This window comes from Filicampus tigris, chromosome 17 (genome assembly GCF_054856515.1).
Source record: "Filicampus tigris isolate MCC_2025a chromosome 17, RoL_Ftig_1.0, whole genome shotgun sequence".
In the NCBI taxonomy this organism is placed as follows: Eukaryota; Metazoa; Chordata; class Actinopteri; order Syngnathiformes; family Syngnathidae; genus Filicampus; species Filicampus tigris.
Genome location: NC_141233.1, coordinates 7,643,378 through 7,665,628, shown reverse-complemented (window position 1 = coordinate 7,665,628; position 22,251 = coordinate 7,643,378). Strand labels below are relative to the sequence as shown.

At 40.1% G+C, this 22,251-nt stretch overlaps 1 protein-coding gene across 3 annotated transcripts in view; it reads left to right on the top strand.

Moving 5' to 3' along the window:
• The window catches only part of LOC147133163 (roundabout homolog 1-like), a 72,364-nt gene extending 52,155 nt beyond the window's left edge, over positions 1 to 20,209 (top strand). For all 3 annotated transcript variants that reach the window (XM_086012626.1, XM_086012625.1, XM_086012627.1), the window contains 27 exons: positions 1,421 to 1,578; positions 3,585 to 3,705; positions 4,783 to 4,921; positions 5,025 to 5,152; positions 5,762 to 5,886; positions 5,975 to 6,140; positions 7,738 to 7,943; positions 8,024 to 8,105; positions 8,766 to 8,934; positions 9,030 to 9,196; positions 9,535 to 9,656; positions 10,701 to 10,935; positions 11,237 to 11,358; positions 11,521 to 11,692; positions 12,468 to 12,665; positions 13,319 to 13,345; positions 14,004 to 14,043; positions 14,197 to 14,351; positions 14,455 to 14,808; positions 14,881 to 15,000; positions 15,082 to 15,217; positions 15,620 to 15,772; positions 15,977 to 16,332; positions 16,791 to 16,931; positions 17,049 to 17,270; positions 17,395 to 17,501; positions 17,803 to 20,209. In XM_086012626.1, coding sequence (XP_085868752.1) covers positions 1,421 to 1,578; positions 3,585 to 3,705; positions 4,783 to 4,921; positions 5,025 to 5,152; positions 5,762 to 5,886; positions 5,975 to 6,140; positions 7,738 to 7,943; positions 8,024 to 8,105; positions 8,766 to 8,934; positions 9,030 to 9,196; positions 9,535 to 9,656; positions 10,701 to 10,935; positions 11,237 to 11,358; positions 11,521 to 11,692; positions 12,468 to 12,665; positions 13,319 to 13,345; positions 14,004 to 14,043; positions 14,197 to 14,351; positions 14,455 to 14,808; positions 14,881 to 15,000; positions 15,082 to 15,217; positions 15,620 to 15,772; positions 15,977 to 16,332; positions 16,791 to 16,931; positions 17,049 to 17,270; positions 17,395 to 17,501; positions 17,803 to 17,817 — 4,136 coding nt within the window. In that variant the 3' untranslated portion in view covers positions 17,818 to 20,209. The remainder of the gene's footprint in view (positions 1 to 1,420; positions 1,579 to 3,584; positions 3,706 to 4,782; positions 4,922 to 5,024; positions 5,153 to 5,761; positions 5,887 to 5,974; positions 6,141 to 7,737; positions 7,944 to 8,023; positions 8,106 to 8,765; positions 8,935 to 9,029; positions 9,197 to 9,534; positions 9,657 to 10,700; positions 10,936 to 11,236; positions 11,359 to 11,520; positions 11,693 to 12,467; positions 12,666 to 13,318; positions 13,346 to 14,003; positions 14,044 to 14,196; positions 14,352 to 14,454; positions 14,809 to 14,880; positions 15,001 to 15,081; positions 15,218 to 15,619; positions 15,773 to 15,976; positions 16,333 to 16,790; positions 16,932 to 17,048; positions 17,271 to 17,394; positions 17,502 to 17,802) is intronic.
• Positions 20,210 to 22,251: the final 2,042 nt, after the last annotated feature.

The window sequence follows — 22,251 nt, the reverse complement described above, 5'->3', positions numbered from 1 at the left end:
TCAGTGCAAACCATAAATACATCTTTGGAATTTTTGGGAACAGTCAAGGCTATGGGATTTGACACAACAGTGAAAGCAGATGTGTAACCAGATTTCCATCAGCATTACAGCATAGTATCACACGCTCAATCGGCAACTATGTAGATAGATGCACACTGTAGTACACGTAATTACAATTGTTTCACTTTCTTCCTGTCTGAAGTAACCTCAACTTTTTTTTGCGTCCCATGAAAAATGGCTTTTATCATGTTACACAATGCTATTGGTGGAGATGGGAAACGGGCTATTCGGACAGCTGTTCCCCATCAGCATTCAATCAACTGTACTAGTCAGCCTGTCAGAAGCCTGCCCAGAGCATCGCAGCAGCAGAATTTAGCAATGGAAGATACAGGGGTCAAAGTAGTTCCAATTACGAGGCCATCGCAATTTGTTTTCCTATATCCTCAGTGCTTCATCAAGAATCTCAGGCGAACTCGCCCAGTGTCATCCCCAAAGCCATGGATGAATTGTGTTTGCCACCATCTGGGAGTGATTATGCCATTTCCTTATTGTTTCCTGTCTTTTCACCCTAATAGAACTCTACTGCTGTTCTGCTGACTCTATGTTGGTATGTTGGCTCAACTCCCTTGGCTTGTTCAGATGCCCCGTCCCCCCCCCACCCCCACCATGTAATTTAAGACCAGGCATGCTTTAGAGCAGTCACTCAAGCCCAGGCGCCTGCATTACAATACATTCTTCATCTCATCTCTATCAACAATCACTTCAATGATAGAGCGAGGAAGTTCAGCCTTTCATACTATGATTCCTTTGCGTTCAAGTCCATTCTGCACAAATCAGCAAATCTTCTTCCAGTGTCGTATTTTTAGCTGACTGTATTTTGGTAGGATTTTTTGACACGTGTTGTACATTGTGCTTGAGAATGAGCTGCCAATGATGACCACAAATCACAGTCATTGGTCGGACAACTTTGGACTGACACAAGTTTCCTTTGTCTTCGGTTCAGCTTCTGGCTGCAGGCACGCAGGCTCTTTGCTGTTGAAATGTGATAATTTGGGTTTACCGGTGCCAGCAACTGAACTGTCTCAAGATCACCAGTTAAAATTGTTCAGTAGGATTTTCTGTGCCATGTTGGGTATTTGTTTAATCTTTGTGGACCTAAGGAGCCTTCTGAAATTATAGTCCTTCATCTGTAAATTACTTTTAGAGAGATAGCTGGAATGTAGATATCATAGTCGTTTTGGTTTTCTACTTTTTTGTTTGCTCTGTTATTGTTTCACAATGCAATGCATTAATTGTATATTAAACACACGGTATGTCAGCTTGCAAGCTGTCAACCGGCTTTTGAAACAACTAGTACAATAAACAAACCTGTCATTTACACAGCCTTTTCTGCTTTCATTTGTTTTTGTTTTTTTTGCAGTTTTACGTGATGACTTCCGACAGAACCCAGTAGACGTGATGGTCGCGGTGGGCGAGCCTGCAGTACTGGAGTGCCAGCCACCCCGTGGACACCCCGAGCCCACTATCTCCTGGAGGAAAAACGGGTTGAACTTAGACGACAGAGAGGAACGAATTACAGTAAGATACTTTGACTTTGCGCGATGCATACAGTGCAATGTACAGTATTATGTTACGCTCTGAGCACCAGAAAGCCCTGATGTGGAACTTGACTGCATCATGCATTTAATAAGTGTTGGCAAGGAGCTTTGTGTTGATGCGTTGCATGTTTGAAAGTTCAGTTAGTGCACAGTGACAGGTAGAGTCTCTCTGGGGGTTGTGATGGACAGAGCAGCTAGCTGTGATTTAAGGAGAGGCAGGGATCAGAACCATGCAGAGGCTCCTGTGAGACAAATACAAAGGCTTCTTTTGCTTTGTACTCCTTGCATGCCTGTCTTTGTCCTTCTAACTATGGAAATATGACTTTGCCACAAGAGTTCACCTAAAAGACATCATTTACTTTTCAAAGAAAATAGGAGTCGATCAAAAGTGCCTTCTTGGTGTTGTAAGTCAGTGCATGCAAAAGGTGTATGTTAGTTACAGTATTTACAGGGTTAGCTTACACACAATGGTGTTTGCAGTTCTTAATCAAAGCTGTGTACCAATTGTGCTGTTTTCGACCGTGCACCATTAAGATATCACAGTGTGTGTGTAGAGACAGACCTTATTTATGCAGAACAGGACTGAAAGTTGAGGTTTTGGGGTTGCACATGAAGGCCCAACAAACCACTTTTCATGCCACTGAAATTGCAGCTAAAATAGGAAGTGGTCACTACAGGAGAAGAAAAAAAAAGCTGACTCTTTAATCAGCTGCTAAAGTGCAGTCGCACAAGACACCACAAAAGTTAGTGGAAGATGGTTTTAGCAGCCCTTAGGGGATAATTCGCTGATGTCATTGCACTGTTGCTAATTTTAAAATGGGTTCAAAGATTGTAGACTCAGCAATTTTAGATCCCACAAATACCTGCATAATAATCTTTTTATCCACAGTATCTTATTCCAATACTGCAAACATCTTTGACTAATCCACTGAATACTGAACGCTGAATCTGAACTATATTCTCATAATTCACCCTTTGCAATTAGGCTACTAGAGGTGCACATAATGCTTCCAAACAACTACAGTTTATTATGAACTGCATCATTGGCAATTTGGCAGATCATTTTGTGGGAATTTACAGGAGTTGCGGGTGAGGGGCCCTTTATGGTATATGTTGAATTTGATCCCTGCAGCATCAATTTAATGAGGGATTCTATCTGTATGGTGTTGAGTGGCCATCAGGTGCTATTCAGCATGATGCTGAATGCCCTGGCTTCCTTGGCTTACACGACACAGCAGGCAGCCTTGACCTTTGACTTCTAAGTATGAACAGAATAGATTGTCCTTGAATAAAATAAGCACTTTTTCATAAAAGCCAAGCGCTGATTTTTGCAAAGGTTGTTGATTTCTCCTTGCAGGAAACGGCCTTGTGTGTTTGCTTCCTCATTGTATTAGCTTGCTGCTGTTGTGGTACTAGCTACGTTTAACGGTGGCTGATAGAAAATTTGTGCAAAGGCTCACATTCAAAGTAGGATAAAGACAGCTTCTGTGCCCTGTGAGGTTGCAGGGTGGGTAGTGTGCAAACACCATGGTGAGTGTTTGTGCTGACATAAGAATAGTGAAGTTAAAAAGTTTGTTAAAGGAAAAGTAAGCCGACAGAACATCAGAGGGGGTCCTCAACAAAGAGGCAGTGGGTCTTTGTTCACAGTTATGAATTATGTAATTCTATAATGGTTGACCTTTAGAAAAGACTGGAGGCAGTGCACATTCCTGTGATGCATACAGATGTACACTGGTATACTATGACACTATAAAGTTACTCACATATGTATAATTGTTAGCGGCATCATGCGTGAAACTTCATCTGCATCTGTGCAAGAAGCAATTATACACATTTAAACATGTTATGTAGCATACTGTAATACAAAGATCTCTGCAGTTGCGGCCAAAATCATACACACTTCGTGACTACCAAATGATGCACACAGGGATGCTGCTAGGGGCTTGCACAAATGCAGCTGTGTAAATAATCTGTGCTTTCATTTAGATCCGCAGTGGCAAGCTGATGATCACCAACAGCAGGAAGAGCGACGCAGGAAAATACATTTGTGTTGGAACCAACATGGTCGGCGAGCGTGAAAGTGAAATCGCTGAGCTCACTGTGCTTGGTAAAATTATCACCTTTGCAATAATTTTTTTCCTGAATGTTACAGTGTATCACTTTGTCCAAATATCCTTTCAGTCATTGTTTTAAGTGTGTGTCATTAGAACCCATTATATTCAATGTTTACAAACCTAACAATGTGCTTAGCAATGGTAAAGCTACTAAAACAATAGCCCTGCAACCACCTCAGCATCAGAGATCCCATCTTGCTCCCTTCCACATCTAAAAGTTTAGCCTTCAGCCTTATTTCTCAATCCCCCCCACTCCTTTTTCTAACATTTCCCATCGGAACGGAGCTCTTATCAGTATCGATGTGAGGTGACCTTGGTTGGGGTGTGGAATCCACAGTCTAAAGCCACATAAAGCTATTCAAGGCTGTGAGAATAATCTTGAAGAATGCACTCCAAAGGTCAACATACTCCCGAATGTAGCACACCACTAATAACCTTTGAGGTAGGTACGTGATGATTGCCAGAATCTTAAAAAAAAAAATATATATATATATATATATATATATATAGAGTGCAATCTAACTCTGCGGATGGCTGGAGTTTTCTTACTTTTGGTATTTTGCTAGACATTGCACAGGTAGAACTGGGTGTTTGTGACTTAGGATGGAAGCAGTCCTTTCCTGCCCAATCCAAGCAGCATATTTGCATCAAAATCAGGGCGGTTGAAGCGCAGCACGCCCAAGTACGCCATGCTTTACATTATGGAAACAGGAATAGCACGCCCAAGTACGCCATGCTTTACATTATGGAAAGAGGAATAGACTCGCTGGGGTCAGTGCATGACATTGGCAGGTAAACTGCAATATCTCCCCTTGCGGATCATGTAGTTGGCCTTGCATGTGACATGGGCAATTGACAATGATATGCTATCATTTTGAGGAAGATCCATTTATTTTGCCGCATGGCAGCGCCCCGGTGTACCAAGTAACGTCCAGGCACACATGTTTATATGATTTTTATATATAAGAAACATGATCACCCTGATATCAACCAATAGAACACATTGATTATTTATTTTCCAACTAATTCTACTCATATTAAATTGAACTGTTTGGACTGATGCCCACTAGAGCGCCCAACCTTCCTCAAGCGGCCCAGCAGTGCAGTGGTGCTGGCAGACGGGAGTGCGGAGTTCCATTGTGCTGTTCAAGGTGATCCTGTTCCGACTGTCCGCTGGAGGAAAGATGATTCTGAGCTACCTAAGGGCAGGTAAATTACATGTGGCTTTTTTGTCAACATGGCAACACAATGGTTCAACCTCTCCTTTCCATCAAGTGATAGCTCTCCCCCTCTCCCTCCATTCGTGTTTTAGATATGAAATCCTTGAAGACCACACTTTGATTGTTCGCCAAGTGACCTCTTCAGATGAGGGTTCCTATACATGTGTGGTGGAGAACATGGTTGGGAAGTCTGAAACATCTGCCATGCTTACTGTTCACGGTCAGTCCAGTTTTTTAAAAAAACTTAATATTTAATGCCCTTGACACATCATTCTCTTGTTGCAGCTCAAAATGTGTTGATTTTTTTTAATCCAAATCCTTGACATTTATGACTACTATTTATAAGACAGAGAGGAGAACTAATCCCATTTTCTAAGGACACAAATGTGCATGAGCCAAACACTTACTACTGTAATTGAATACATTGTAATTTAAAAGCCCAAGGCAAGGTAAGGAAAGGCAGCTTTATTGATATAGAAAATGTCATACACAGGGTAACTCAATGTGCTTCACGAAATTAAAATTAGAACAATTAAAAGCAATGTGTAATAGAGGAAAAAAAACGGAACTTTTGCGCCTCCATTACTCATCACATTGCTATTTTTTGTGTTTTTCTCCATATAGTCCACACAGGTAAGTTTGTCATCCATCCTTCACCTACCATCAGCCAGCAGCACATGTCATGCGTATATACCATACAGTATGTTGTGGCTTAGCTCTGTTCAAAAGAAGGTAAATATTGACAGTTCATAATGTTTGAGCACACACAGGTTTTTCAAGATTCTGTTTTAGGCTGTTTGCCGTAATTGTGACCCTTCCTCTCCTGCAGTGCCACCAGCGTTTGCCTTACGCCCCAGGAACCAGGTGGCAGCAATAGGCAGGACTGTCACCTTCCAGTGTGAGGCCACTGGTAACCCGCAGCCCGCTATCTTCTGGCAGAGGGAGGGCAGTGAGGTGGGAATGACCTTCAGTCTTTCTGTCTCTTCACAAAAGAAGATCAGTCTAAATAAAACTAATGGGTGTATTATAACTCTCCCTGCAGAGTCTCTTGTTCTCTGCACCGCAGCCCTTCAGCCGTGTGTCAGTCTCCCAGATGGGCAGTTTGACCATCACCGATGTTCAACAATCAGATGGCGGCCTGTACAGCTGTCAGGCTCTCAACATTGCAGGCAGCGTTATTACCAAAGCACTCTTGGAGGTTACGGACTGTGAGTGACGAAAGCAATTTGCTTTTCACTAGTCTAAGGCACAGACCTGCAAAGGGGCCTCAAAATATGTCACCTGCAAAACCAATGCCTTAACAATAGTATTTACATTGTGTTCCATTAAATTCATAACTGATTATGGTTTTGAATTACGCTTCAAGTGCATCACTTGAACACTTTAAGATGATGAGGCACCCAAATTGCATCCTGACCTACTTAGATTTCTCTGCAACGATGTATTGATACTTCAAAACTTTACCTGCACTCAAAAGCTACCAAAGAACAAATAATAATAACATATACAGTATTAACTAATATTAACACTACTAATATGAATACAACTATTACCACTACTATTACCACTACTACAACTACTACTACTACTACTAATAAGAAGAATAAGAATAAAATTAGAATCCCACAACAGGAAAAAAAACTTCCTTGACTGAGGTTAAAAGAAATAAAATAAATACTGTGCTTGCTCCAGTGATTGCACACAACAATATCTCCCTTCTCCTAATTAAATGACCCATGTGCTCACATGTGCACGTCTCTCTACGTTTGTATATATTTATATATTTAAAATTAATGAGAGAAACTGCCTGAGGGTTGACTCGATATTTAAGCCCACCGCTATTTTGGAGGTAGAATGCAGCTTTCACTCCTCATAGCACTGATGCAAGAAAATGAGGCATCCACGCTATATGAAAGCTGCGAGAGGTAATGGGAATAAAGAAACACGGAGTGTTTTTTTTCCCCATTTTGCTGTGATGTATTAGCACTCTACTCTCTCTCCATCCCGCTACATCTCTTTCATCCCCATTTGGAGGGCCACATTTGTATGGAAATAACCAGTTGGTAATACCTCTGGCGGTTTTAAAGGCATGTTTCTATCAACTTTTTTGGTTAGTCTTATTTATTTAGAACCCCTGTGCCATTTCGCTGGGCTTTAAAATGTAAGATGGGAAGTGAAGAGGGCTGTGTTATCTTAGTGAGGCTGTGCTTGAAGCCGCCGCCATCTCTACCTACTGTCGAATGAATGATTAGTTGCTCTGCTGGAGGGGATAAGTTGATTTATTTTTCCTCCACTGGCTGCACATCCCTCTATTGTTCTCTCGCTTTAGCAACTTTCCTCTAAATATCTTCCATATCTTATCTGTTTTCATTTTGATGCAGTGTTTTCTTTTTTTTTTTGTTCACTCTCAGAATGACTCGGACATCAGTTAAGTTTTCAAATTCGTATTATAGCATTTTCTGTTTTCCGGCTACATTATCCAGAGAATTCAATCTTTAGCAATTAAATAATAAAATGATTAATGACCAGTTGTGGATTAGCCAAATCCATTTTTTTTTTTGATTGGTCATTTTCCTTTAGAAAAAAAAATCACAGATTACCGGTACATCTTTAGTTCTTGGCTTTGTCGATGATATAAAAATTAATTAATACATGGTTTTCTAGCATTAGTTTCCTAAAGAATGTCTGTTTGGAGTTTCTGTTGTGTGTAAAACGTGGAAAAACTGAACTCAGTACTTGATGTTCTTCTGACAGGGATCATTAAATAAGTGCACTTTCATTCATACTTGTTTCTATTTCTTACAGCCGGCTCGGAACTGCCTCCCCCTGTCATTAGACAGGGCCCGGTCAATCAGTCTGTTTCTGTGCACAGCACTGTGGTGTTGAGTTGCCATACAGCTGGCACACCACCTCCTCCGGTCCACTGGAAGAAGGACGGTGTGGTGCTGTCACCAGTGGACACACGTTTGTCCATAGCAGAAAGCGGGTCACTTGAGATCCGCTACACAAAGGTGGGGCGCAATGGGGATGTATATTTTGATAATGATCGGTTAGGCAACTAATATTCGCCATTTTCTATGCATTTCCTCAGCTGGGAGATACAGGTTTCTATACTTGTGTGGCTTCTAGTCCCAATGGAGAGGCCTCCTGGACAGCATATTTACAAGTAGAGGGTATGTAAAGGTTGCTTAAGTGTCTATTCAGTTGCCATTTAGTAGGACAAACTGCATACACACACACACGTAAGCAAAATAGGTGATATGCTTCTGTTAAAAAAACAACAACAACAATAACGCATACTCACCCAAAATTTTTTGGACGGATTAGCCAAATTGCATATTGTCAAACCAATGTGGTTCTGGGGGAATATCATTTGAACAGATTTGGCAAGTCACATCACCTCCAAGAGTCTTTCTACAAACCCTTATTTAAATCCTATTAATCATCTGTAGAATGAGCTCAAACTTGCTGGAGAAGGCACCCTTCAAACCGGAGACAGTTGGAGTTATTTGTGCACAAGTGGTGGGCCAAAAATGCCTCTCAACGGGTACTCAAGTCTCACTGTCACAAGTCTCAGAAATCAATTGCTTGTAGTGACTGCCTCAAAAATATTGAGTTTATGGTGCAAGCATTTTGTATCCTGCAGTCCACTGTCATTATTTTTTTTCTTAATTATTATTATTTTCATAATTATGTTGGACAAAAATTCCAAAGCAATGTCTGCTTTGTACTCATTATTTTTTAGTGCATTTGTGATTATTACTTTATTATTCACAATGATTTCAGTGACAATTATGGGTTTTTGTGAAATTTTCTGCCTTTGTGCATGTCAGAGTTTGGTGTCACTGTCCAGACCAGTCGACCTTCAGGCCCCGCCCTGATGCCTGGTGCTCCAACTAAACCTGAGATCACTGACATTAGTCCCACTTCTGTCAATCTGTCATGGCAACCCAGTCCCAATGGTGGTGCAACGCCTACATCTTACCTAATAGAAGCATTCAGGTGAGATGTGTAAATTGTACAGCATGTTCAGTATCTCCTAACAGTACACTCTCTTTGGATTATTAAATATGCTGTCCTTCTCATTTCTTGTGTAGTCATACTTTAGGCAGCAGATGGGTGACCCTAGCCGAGCATGTGAAGATGCAGACCTTTGTCCTGAAGAACTTGAAGCCTGGCACCGTCTACCTTTTTATGATCAGAGCTGTCAACGCTTACGGCCTCAGTGACCCCAGTACCATCTCAGATTCCATCCGAACACTTGGTCAGTGGGAGCCTTTATTTATTTGTTGGTTTATTCATTCATGTATTTATGTGGTCGTTTTAATCAATCAATTGATTATGTTAATTGTCATTTGTTTGTTATTTTGCGTATTGTGAAAAAACACATCTTAACTGATTTCCACAATTTAATTTGGATCTAAGTATTATTTAAGCATAAGCAAAAAATGGGTATCGCTCTAAGTACTGTTTACATTTTGATGCTGATAAAAAATTCAGTTAGTTCAACTATGGCAGAAGTCTTTGAGTGTTATTCTCAGAATCTACCATTTTAGTTCACATTCGAACATAACCACACTGTTTTTGTCTTCCCCCCAAAAGACAGCACATATACAGCTGAGGGAACAGATCCTCGTCACATCCAGAGGGAGTTGGGGGATGTGGTGATACACCTAAACACGCCCACTGTTGTGTCGTCTTCTGCGGTCCGGGTAAACTGGATGGTACGTGTACTTTGACATGTCTTCACAACATTTGTGCTGTTAGAATTGAGCTTGATGTGAAGAAGTGATTACAGTTTATACTGGTTCTTTGATTGTTCTTTTGCCTGAAGTGAGTTGAGTTAGAGTTGAGTGTTGCAGCACTTCAGTTGCCAGGGTTACGTTTTGCTCATTTGTGAGCATCATTCAGTGTTAGCTTCTCCAAAATAGAAAAACCATATGAGGTAAAAAAAACTCATTGGCCAGAATAAGAAAAACCTTGCTGTTACAAATATGCTCAAGAAGAAGACCAAATAAGAAATAGTAAAAAAAATCAATAAAAGTCATCTTAGAGTTAAATGAAGCGTGAATGATGTAATGAAGAAAAGATTGTTGTGACAGCAAAGAAAAAAAAAATGGTGACTATTATTTTTTTGTTAATAATCAAGTATCGCTCATGTTTGTCTTCAATGTTTCAGTCAATATCCCCATCTTCTATCACCAGGCATTTTTCTATTGTTTATAGTATAACTCAGTATTAATAATAAAGAGAACTATTATGGACATGAAGTAAGTTTAATTTAAATATTTCAGTAAAGGGCATACTTTGTAAGTGCTTTCTTTTTTTTTCCATCCTGATAATATTCGTAGGGTGACTCCAGTTTTTCAAAGGTTATCTTAACAAATAATCCCAGTCTTCAATGTTTACATATTGATATAGTAGAGTAGGCTGTTTTATATTTTTTCCATATCCTCTCAGCAAAATGCCAAGAGGTGAGTTCAACACAAACACGCAATATTGGCAGATACTGGGATTAAATTGACAGGGCAATTTATCTGTACCTGTGTGTTTGTACATATTTTATCATGATGAAAATCAACAAATGAATCGTGATTGGGCTTTGCAGTAATATTTTACCTTCCCAGTCTAGTGAGAGCCAATGCAAGAGGGAAATAAAAAATGTTTTTAACTATAATTTTATTCCATTTGGATTGAGTTGCTTATTATTTGAAGTCAGTTTGCTGTAGTGTAGAACTGATATTGATTTTTTTTTTTTTGTGCACCAGGTTGAGCAGCATTCGCTGTACATTCAAGGATACAAGCTGTTGTACAGGCCTTCGGCTGAACACGGTCAACCTGAGGGTCAGTGGAGTGTCATGGATGTACGTGCCCCCCATAAGGACGAAGTGGTGATCGGTCAGCTCAAGAAAGGCGCCATCTATGAGTTCAAAGTGCGTCCCTTTTTTGACGAATTCCAGGGAGCTGACAGTGAGGTGAAAGTGATCAGAACATTGGAAGAAGGTGAATTTTTTTGTCTTTTTTTTTTTTTATTCAGTAGCAAAGTTCCCTCTCCATAGCCAAAAGTGTAATAACACTGTGCTATAACCGTGTTTTGATCTATTACCTGTGGACTGGACATCGACAATAAAATTACGTATTGCTGTGTATACTCCGACACTTCATTGGGTAGACTTATATCTCCTGAAATCAGTACAAAACATGTTTTTTTTTTTATTAGTATCTTGAACAGTGAAGGTCATTTATTTGGATGCAACTCTCCTCATTATAGGAGAGTTTTTACATATCTTTTCCTTCATTGTAGCACCAAGACGAGCCCCCCAGAATGTTACAGTAACAAAGAGTGATACAAATGGCACTGCAATCGTCATATCATGGAAAGCACCCCCAGTCCCGGAGGAGGCAGGAGTCATTCAGGAGTACAAGGTATGAAAAGGATACCTACCCTTCACGCCCCTCAAGTCATGTGTACTCCGTTTAAAGTCTAAACCGTGTCTTTGAGGTACCACTGATGCCACTCAGTGCTGTCGGATGTGTCCCTAAGGTAATCACTGTCATCTTCTCTTTCTCACCTTCTCTTTTTGACAGATCTGGTGCCTGGGTAATGAGAGTCGCTATCACGTGAACCAGTCAGTCGACGGCTATACGTTCTCGGTGCTCGTTCCTGGTCTGGCACCAGGGATTCGCTACAGTGTAGAGGTTGCGGCAAGCAATGGTGCCGGACCTGGGGTCAAGAGCAAGGTCATGTTCTTTCAGTTTGGTAAGGTTTAATAGTACGGAAAAATTGTGAATACTGTATACACTATGGATAAAGTATTAGGACATCTAGCCATTACGCCTATATGGTACTAGTATGGAACAAATTATAGAGGAGTTCTCCCCTTTACAGGAGCTTTTTTGTGTGAAGTCGGAGAGGCCTTGGAGTTTGTTTTGTGCAGTGGTGGCCAGTCATTCTGGAACTCTAACAGACCTTCCCGAAACTATTCCCACAAAGTTGGAAGCGTATGCTTGTCAAATGTCTTGGTAAAATGGAGAATTAAGATTCAGTGGGAATAAGAGGATGAACTAACCTAATATATCCCAGCTCCCTTTGGGGGTGGATTGTTGCCAGTAAATTACGGGGCACATATAAACAAACAATCGTTCACACTCAACTACTTCGAATTGCTAACATACATGTTTTGGAATGTGGGAGGAAGCTGGGGTAGCCTCCGAATTGTTAGGCAGACATGCTAACCAACATCCACCGTGGTGCTCCAACCCCATATTGAATACATCTACTGATTGAACGAGCTGTGTCCATGGATTTTGGTGTTGATTCTCAGCTGGTGTTTCCTATCCATTCACCCCCAATGTTTCATGATGTATCATGTTAACCACATTTTCCAATGAGAAAATCCAAAATCAACATTCATTCAATTATGATTCAATTTTAGAGCATCACAAATTCTGTATATTTGCAATTAAAACCCAACCTTCATGCTATATAATTTCAGTTGATTTTGTCAAATGTGCTATGTCTCTCTGTTTCCTAGACTCTGCTGGTCAGATGATGGATCTTAGTGAGGAAAGGGACACATTGTCACATATTTCAGACGTGGTGAAGCAACCAGCATTTATTGCAGGCATTGGCGCCACCTGCTGGTTTGTCCTTATGATTTTCAGTGTGTGGCTGTACCGTCACCGGAAGAAGAGAAGTGGCCTCAGCAGCACATACACCGGCATCCGCAAGGGTCTGTGATCTTTATTTATCCATCCAACCATCCATTCTCCGAAACGCTTATCCTCACTCGCTGTATTTTTTATCAATAAGTGTGCATATGTTGGTGGTTCTTAATTTACTGTATAACTATATTGGCCAAGTAATTATCCTTTAGCAATGATTTATGTATTGTCTAAGCACAGTATCTAATTATATAATTGGTATTAAATAAAGTTATATATATATATATATATATTTTTTTTTTTTAATGTGTGAAAGTGGAGGCATTAATGTTTTCTAATCGATCTTTTGGCACTAAGCCTTCATACACGATTAAGACCTGCTACATGCATGCAACACAGACGTTTGAAGGCTGACCTTTAGATGCCGTAACATGTCATTTTCCCACTGCTGTGTTTGGACACTCAGGCCTGACAACCTGCCATTACCTTTGCCGCAGTACCCTTGTTAAATTTCCCTTATCCCTCAAGTCTCTGATTAACCTTTTCATATGCTTAAAATAGATACTGATGACTGATAGCATGCTTTTTAAATCTTAAGTCTTAGGGGATGATCATCAGTACGGTGGGCACACAGCACCAAATAGTGGAAGGGACGAGTGGCTATTGTTATTGCTTGCCATGTTAATTGCATTAACTTACACTGTTTTGTCTGTCCGTGCAGTGCCATCTTTCACCTTTACACCAACAGGTAAGAAAATATGGCTACTTCACTTGTGTCGATCGTTTTTGTTTTTCAAGACAATTATCTCTACTATCCTATAATACAAAGTACTATGTGGCCAAAAGTATCAGGACACCTATGTCTCAAATTTACTTATTTTACTCTGCTCCACACGAAACATATCCAAACATGCCTTAAGGGATATTACTTTATGTTGGAACAAACAAAGAACTTCCTCAAGCTCTCCCCTCAGAGTTCATCGGTGTGTCTTAATGCTTCTATTGATGTAGTGTATTTATCTTAAAATACAATACAACAATAATACAATTCAGTGAAATAGCTATTTGATTGCAATTAATAGTCATGTTTGCAAGATTTGATTTTGGATATATTATATGTGGGTCATTACCAAGTTTGCTTTGCTAGAGTAGGAGAAAATCATGCCTACTTACATTAAGTTATCCAAAATAGATATGAGGCAAAAATATTCTACAATATTATGATCGTCAAATGAGTCATTTAAAGGATTGTTTTGGTCTCCATGTTTATTAGTCAGACTTTATGCCCCAACTAAAGTTGGTGTAAACGTTTGACTTTTCCTCTCTGTCATATTTCTTCTTTGCCCCTGGCACTGACTGTTTGTGACAGCTCATCAACAATGAATGTTTTCCGCCTTATTTTTCAGTTGCATATCAAAGAGGAGAATCAGTGTGCAGCGCTGGCAGGCAAGTGGCATTTTCATTCTTGGATTATAATTGCAGCTGCATTTTAGAAACACTAGGAGGCGTTGTCTACCTGTTGTAAAAGTTGTTGAGTCCTGAGTGTTCATTAAAGCTATGAGAGCAGTAGGTTTTGAGTGATGGCCCTCCTTGTTGCAGACCTGGCCTTCTGAGCATGGGTGAACCTTTGAACCAGCTGTGGCTGCCAGACAATTGGCCGAACACATGTGCCAATCATAAGGACTGCAGCATCAATTGCTGCAATAATGGTAACGGCACCAGCGACAGTAACATGACAACATACAGCCGGCCAGGTTAGTGTGTGTCAGGACTCTGACATACTATGTATAGTAATAAATCAAAACATCTGTGGCTTGAGTTTTCATTTATATTTTTGCTGCTATATGTTCTCTTTAGCCGATTGCATTGCCAACTATGGAAAGCACCCGGACAACAAACATGGGGGACAGCTTGGCTCCGAGGCGGCTATTTATACTGATGTGAACCTCAGCAACAAGCTCAATGAGATCAAGACATTCAACAATTCCAACTTGTGCTATGCAAGTCCAGGAGGAGATTCATCAGATGCATATGAACCAATCCCCTATGCTACCACGCAACTTATTCAGGCCGGCATTAAAAACAAGGCACATGCGTTGGAGCCTATGGACATGCCCTGCTGGAATCAGCCACCAAACCCTCCTCCACTACCAAAAGAGATGGCCACACAGATGCAATACAACATCATCGAGCAAAACATTCTAAATAAAGGTAATGTAGGATCAAATACGACTGAGAGGATAAAATGAGCTGTTAACCATTATAACACTGCTCTTTCTTCAGATCATCCACACGGAAATGAAGGCTTAGTCCATCACAAAAGCATTCCCTACAACCATAACCAAGATCACAGTATGGGAGGCTTGCACCACAGTTCAGACAGGGTTAGCAACAGCACCTCAGGTAATGCTCAGGGACTCAGTACCGGTTTGAAACAAATCAAGCCAAAAGGCGCACACTTTGACTTTTCTGCTAATTTCTCAGGAAGTCAAAATCAAAAGAAAGGACCGCGGGCCATGAAGACTCCAAAACATACTGCAGTGAGCTGGGGAGATGCTCTTTCTCCTCCTCATGCTATTGCCTGGAACGGTGATGAGTACAGCCTCCCCATGGAGAAGAGGTGGACTTGTATTTTAATTATTAACAAATCTCTTCTTGGGATGTGTCTGCCGCCCTCTCTAAATGCAGCAATTCATCGAAGAGCTCACTTGTGGTTAAAACAATTATTAGGTCGACACTAAATCAAATGTGGAAAACAAATGTCACTCTATATGGTCTCAATTGACAGATGAATTTACAACAGAGTGCAAAAATGCGACATTCAAATAAATCTGAATTTTAAATCAACTCATGGTTTAATTAATAGTAGACAGTAAGGGCAATTATTTTCACTCCAGTTTTGCTACCACTAAAGCTGGAGTACAACCAAAAATGTAAACCTCTAATGGGCATTAATGTAATAATTTCGAAGGGGTTTTTATTCAGTTGGCCAGTATGTCATATGAGCTTTCTTTTTTTCCAGTTTTGATCCAGAGAAGAGAACAGAGGTCTGCCCGACTCCACCAATTAGAGGGGCAGCATCATCTCCCCCCGACATGTCCTATAGTCACCAAACCACCACACAGCCACAGGGAATCATGAGCAATGGTGTGCATGACGGAGTCAACCACCTCAGGTAACCTTTTTTTTTAATCAAAACAATTTCATGCAGCCAAAACAAACTATTCCACTATTCCATTCAAAACAATTATGCCACTAGAGTGATAATTTTTGACACGTGGTTGTAGAACTGTACGTTTATTATTGTGGTTGTAGAACTGCAATGCATACTATTGTTCAAGCCACCAAATCACGCTTGCCATCTCTCCCCAAAACACAGCTACACACCTCCGTACATGGACACAGATGAACAAGAAGAGGATGCAGAGGAAGAAACAGCACATAATGAAAACCACTATCATCTGCATAAAAACCAACAGCACAAACAAAAGTTGCCTCACAGCTCCCCGCACAAAATGCTTTTCCACAGGCTGGAACAGACACCCGCCTCCAGCGCTGGAGAGCTGGATAGATCGGTCACAGGGTCCATGGTTAACAGCTGGGGCTCTGCATCTGAGGATAACTTATCATCAGGCAGGTCCAGCATTGTCAGCACCTCAGAAGGATCTTTCTTCACAGACGGAGATTTCTGTCAGGCAGAAGGCTTGCGTATGTGCAGATACCCAGAGGAGTCAGGTGAGGTTAATTCATGGAGCTCAAATATTTTGGACAGATATCTTTTTGCAGAAATAAAAAGTCATTTTTGACAAGGCCTACAGTAGTACATTTCTACCTCTACCATCACACATTTAGTCACACTGTCAGATTCTAAACACACATATAGTATATGCTAACAAAGTGGATTCAAAAGATTGTTTTGAATAAAACCAGAAAGAACAAGCAGTTGCATATACATTTGTGTTGTGGTCCTTGATATTGACAATGGCAACTAATGGCCTTGCATACGTATGAGGGCATTAGCAGCTCTTGGTGCATTACGTTTTCCTCTGCACAAGAAACCTTTCCAAAGGAAATCAGTTCCAACTTTATATTTAAACTTACCCTAAATGCTATTTCTTGGTTCTTGTAATAAAGCTGACAAGAAGTTAATTAACCTTGCCCAGAAAACGTAACATTTTTTCATTAAATCTCAGGGCAGCGACATCAGCGACCCAGCAGTCCCATGTCCACTGACAGCAACATGAGTCCTGCGATAATGCAGAAAAGACCCAGACGGTATAAGCAGAACCAGTGCGCGCAACCAAGCTACCATCCCAAAGATGCATTTAATGATGGTAAAAAACCATAGGAAATATTGGTACAGGGAATGTGATCTAATTCGTCTCTCAAGTTCTAAATATTGGGATTTGTGTGTGCTCTACTCTGTCCCCCAAACCCCCTTGCCTCTCCAGATTCGTTCATGCCTCTGAATTTCCCCAGTCAGATGTCCCATAGCGACTTGAGAGTAAGGGGGGCCACGTTACCCCGGATGGGTTCTGGAGAAGCCCAGGGCCGAAGAGGCAGCACTGGGACTCACCGGGTCAAAGAGGCTCCAATTGAAGATGCCGAGAGCCAAGACATAGACAAGATTCTACCGAGGGGAAAAGGAGGCAGCAAAAGCAAACAACACTCAGGTACTGGATAGATAGTCTTGCTCTCTTTGCAACAAATGTAAGAATTAGTCAACCCAAAATGTTTTTGTCTTTCGACCGGAATGTGGGGCCATTCATCTGTACGATTGTCACTCTTTCCCATCAGGTCCAGCTCAAAATGAGTCTGATGACCCCAATGCATCCAGCTTGATACTTTGTGAAGACTTGAGGATCAAACACAGAGGTCAGATGGAGTCTGTGGGAGCAGATGAGGTAAGCCAGGAGTCAAAATAGACACAACCATTACGATATTACAAGACTACTGCACATCAGTGAATCTGGAATCATTTGGCAAAGAGAGATGAGATGGCGGATTCCTATGAGATCTCATTTTGGAGCTCATGACAACAAATGGCAAATTGACACTCAAATAAATTAATATTGTGATAAAATATGTTCTTACATGTTGTTGATAACAGTTTTTATAGGCAAAAAAGAACTGTAGTATTTTAACGTCAAGACTGAACTAAACATTTTGTCTAGCGATACACATTTTCTTTCTCTCTTTTCATAGTTCCTGAGAAGTTGAGAATCCTTGTGATGACACCTTAAAATCCGCCAGCTGTTTCACTGAAGGACTTAGGGTGGGTGGCGTGGGGGGACTATAAAGAAATGACTAAAATACTGCACAATAAATGCTCTTTTTCTATATCCAATTTCTCACTTAATGTTGGTTAAAAAAAGTGCTCATGTTTATGTCTGTGGACTTTAATCTGGCTGACCGTCTGTCATGGAACTGAAGAAAAGGGTCAACCAGTGATGTAAGATAAACGCGCACGTTATGGCTGATGTGATTGTCTACAAAAAAATATTGTATATGATGAGCGTTTCTCGTGTGTTGTCAAACGCTTGTGTCATTTCCAGACATCTTGTAAATTGTTTACTGCCACAGAAGTGCTTCAAATTGAAATTTTATGTGACAGTGTTAATGTTTATAAGTGACGTACATCTTGTCCTTGTATGGTTTGTTCGACTTTGGTTAGAAAAGCACAATCATTTATTTTTATTATTATAACTGTACGCATTTTGTGAAATTGTGTAAATCATTTGATAATTTGACTTGATTCTGAGAACATGAATGTTGATCTCAATTGTGCATCCAGTTGCGTACATTTTAAGCTGCTTTCATTCAGAAGTGAGATCTCTGTTTTGTGTATTTTTTGCATGCACATTCTCCTAATGGATGTATTACTTAAAGATTCTGCTGCTGGACTGTTTCTTTCTTTTTTCTTTTTTTTTTGTTCTCCACCTGAGTCCAGTTCATCTTTTTCCTCTTCACCTGACCTTGGCCATAATTTCTGGAAATTAAAATCTACTCTCTCTATTCTCTTATTAATCTCATACTGACCTAAAAAGATTCATGAAGCACTTTGCCAGTAAATTGATTAAAACCCGTTAGCTTGGGAAATTCAAAGAGTTACCTACAATATGATACAATCACTGTACTCCATGACACCAATACAGCACTAATTGAAATATCACAATTTAAACAACACTGCAATATTCATGTAAGTCATTTTGACTAAAATAGATTGATACACTTTTAAGTTAAGAAGGGAGTGGCAATATATTAGTCACTTTGAACTGCATTTTGGCATACACTGATCAAGTAAAGAAACAAAACTTATCAGATCTATTTTTTCAGATGCCCAGCATGCATAGGACCAACTATTGTATGCCACTTTAAAAAAAACTTGGAGATAATTTATCATTTCTATTCAATCTGGATAACTTATCTTGCTGTGCGCTGTTTTTAGGTTTTAATAACACAAGACTGATGCAATTTTCATCTGTCTGCAAAAGTTATTGTTAGTGAAATCACATTATAACCAATCCACAGCATGGGCACTGTGCATCATTTGTTTCCGGTGGTCTTTTTTTTTTTTTTTTTTGTCACTAAAGAAGAATGCAACATACACACATGGCAATGCATCATGGCAAACCAAGCGTGTTGTCTTTTCAAGAACATGAATGTAATCGAATCACCCTGCTATATTCTCTGGGATTTCTGTATTTTGACAGTGATGTAGCTGAGGCCAAAGGTCAACTCGTTATATGGCTTGTTATTTTTATCGAGTTCTATCTGATTTGAGTTGTAACTGGGGTGAAAGGTCATATTGGTACTTTTGTTTTTCTAACAGCACTCCACCAATTATAAACCAACGGTCCTGATTGCTAATCAGTGATTGCTTCAACTACACACTTGTCTGCTCCCATTTTCTACTTTTGTAATCTTCCTTAACCAGTCATGTGCAAAATATTCAACTCATTATGTTTATTTATTTTATGCTTCAGCTAACAGTATTGAACGCTTGTGAATTGTAAAGAGTATGACGAAAGAGGGAGCTGCAGTTTTTTCAGTTAAGTTCATTTCTTACAGCTGTACTGTATTACTCCGGAAAACATTTATTTACAAAATAGCTGTCATTTTGTCCCATTGTTTATAAATTAAACATGATTTACAAATGCCACACTGCATTTTTGTTGGATGTGTTATGTTATAGCGCCCTATGTGAAGTGAGCCATTTCTGTAAAAGGGAAACTTGGGAATTAAGAAAGGCTGATAGTGAGCAATGTGGTAAGACTATTTCATTTACCATTCTTATGAACATGTTTCAATTTGCCACCTGTGTGCTGGCCATAAAATCTTGTACATGTGTGATAATGGAATTAGAAAGATACATTGTTCGATCCTGAATCATTTGGCAAAGAAAAGTGAGGTAAAATCATTCAATGAGATTTGATACGGGATCCCATGACAACAATTGGCAAAGTTACACACAAATAAATAAACATTGATGATAACATATTGTCATTCTTGATGTGGTTGATAGTGTTTCATTGTATATACATATTTTGTCCTTTACTGAAACAAATATATATAATAAAAGTAAATATTATCCACTCTGGTGGAGTAGGAATTGGCATATCTTCCTGACAGTTGAGAGCATTTGGGTTCAAACCCCGTCTCAGACTCGCTTTCCTGTGCAAAGTTTGCATCCCTGAACCAACACACCTCACGTCAAGCATGCATTAAACCCCGCCCTAATCATACAAAAAGGCCTCACTCTCTCATTCTTCCAATCCAATGCAAATCAAACCGAATTAAAATGCCTACTTGGCTGCAGTTCAACTTCAGAACACAATAGCCAAGCATGGTTGTGTTTTATATTCAAATTTTACACTGACTTCTGCTAGGCGTTTCAAAGAAATGTGATTTTGCCACTCCCAAAAAAAAGAGGACAGTGAGATACTCTGTCTATTAACAATCCAAATAAATCCAAGACACTTGTCCAGTCTGAACACAAAATATAGCTGAGTGCAAGATGGCGTGTACAGTAAACAAATATGCACAGTATAGATATGTCTTCCTTTTTCAAAAATATTAAATAGAAAAATCAGTACATGATATCCGCCCATCATCTGTACTGCTTACCCTGTTCGAGGTCACAGGGAGCTGGAGCGAGTGAAAGGCAAACTACCCTGGACTGGTTATCCACATCATTTTGACAAACATTGTTACTATTATTCTTCATATTTTAGCTGACAAAGAGTATGAACTGATGTCACACTTGTGCACAGAAGTCCGGCGGAGGAACTGCTACTTGATCATGCTCTATTCTTCTTAGAAGAGTCACAATACTATGGATGTCTGCCTTTCTTTATTTTGCTTTCTTAGTTTGTTCTGCTTCTTACCAAGGACAGCTGTCTACAGGAGGTTATTCAGAAGTGTTTGTGTTGGTTTCAGAGATTCTGTGTGTGTGTGTGTGTGTGTGTGTGTGTGTGCTTCTCTAAGTGTGTGTGGTCTGCCAAGTTTCATTTCCAATTATACCAAGTTTATCCAGTAGCTTCTCTCCAATCTGTTGACGAAGTGCTGGCCTTGACAAGTCAAAGCAAATATGGCGGAACTGCAGAAAGGTTGACTTGGGGGAGCTGAGGGCTGTCAACTCTTTGCACTCTATATGAGACAACTAAGCTACAGACACGTTCTGGATGAGTGCCATGCTGTTGAAATAAGCATCTTCTGCGCCACCAGATGAATGGAGCCATATGTTGCATTAGTGTTCAATTTTCTCTCATTACAGCTCAACAAATGGAACTCAGTATTTATTTTTTTCTCCTGTTTGTTTGGTGATCAATTTTCAAGTACAGATGCTACAAGACCACATCCCTTACACACAACATCCATATCTAAAATCATCTTTCACCATTGAAATACATAATATTTATATAGCCATTGCCGCCCATTCCAAAAACAAGCATGGTAGGTTGATTGGACACTCTAAATTGCCCCTAGGTGTGATTGTGAGTGCAGATGTTTGTTTGTCTTTGTGTGCCCTGCGATTGGCTGGCAACCAATTCAGGGTGTCCCCCGCCTACTCCCCGAAGACAGCTGGGATAAGCGGTTAGGATAATGGATGGATGGATGGATGGATATCCATTGCTTCTAAAATTGCAACGACCGATGCTAATGCTAGCATGTTAATAGTGTTTTGCATGGTTTGTTAGCAATAAACTCAGCATACTTTCGAAAAGGCAAAGCTAGACGGTTGTTTTATTGGGGTTGTTTAGTTTCACAGTAAACTTCAACTGGGAGTGTCATTAAACCGCTTGAAGCCGCTTTTTTTGATGAATTGTTAAATATTTACCAAACTGATGCTAATTGTGTACTGAGCTGGATTGTGTTCATTACCACCGCATAGAAATTATATCGCATTGCGCTCCGACGCCAAAGCAAAAAATCTGCCGAATGACGGGTCATATGTTGAAAAATTTGCAAGTTGGGTCGCTCATATCTCAAGGCAGCACTGTATTGTAGTTTCAAAGTGAAGAAAAAAACATTGAGAACAAAAGATGTGGCCACACTTGTGTGAAGCTCATGAGTTATGAGTCTCTGAGAGGGTGAGTGATGGAGCTGGGATGTAAGACTTCAATTTGATGGAAGGTTTGTTTGAGAAAGATT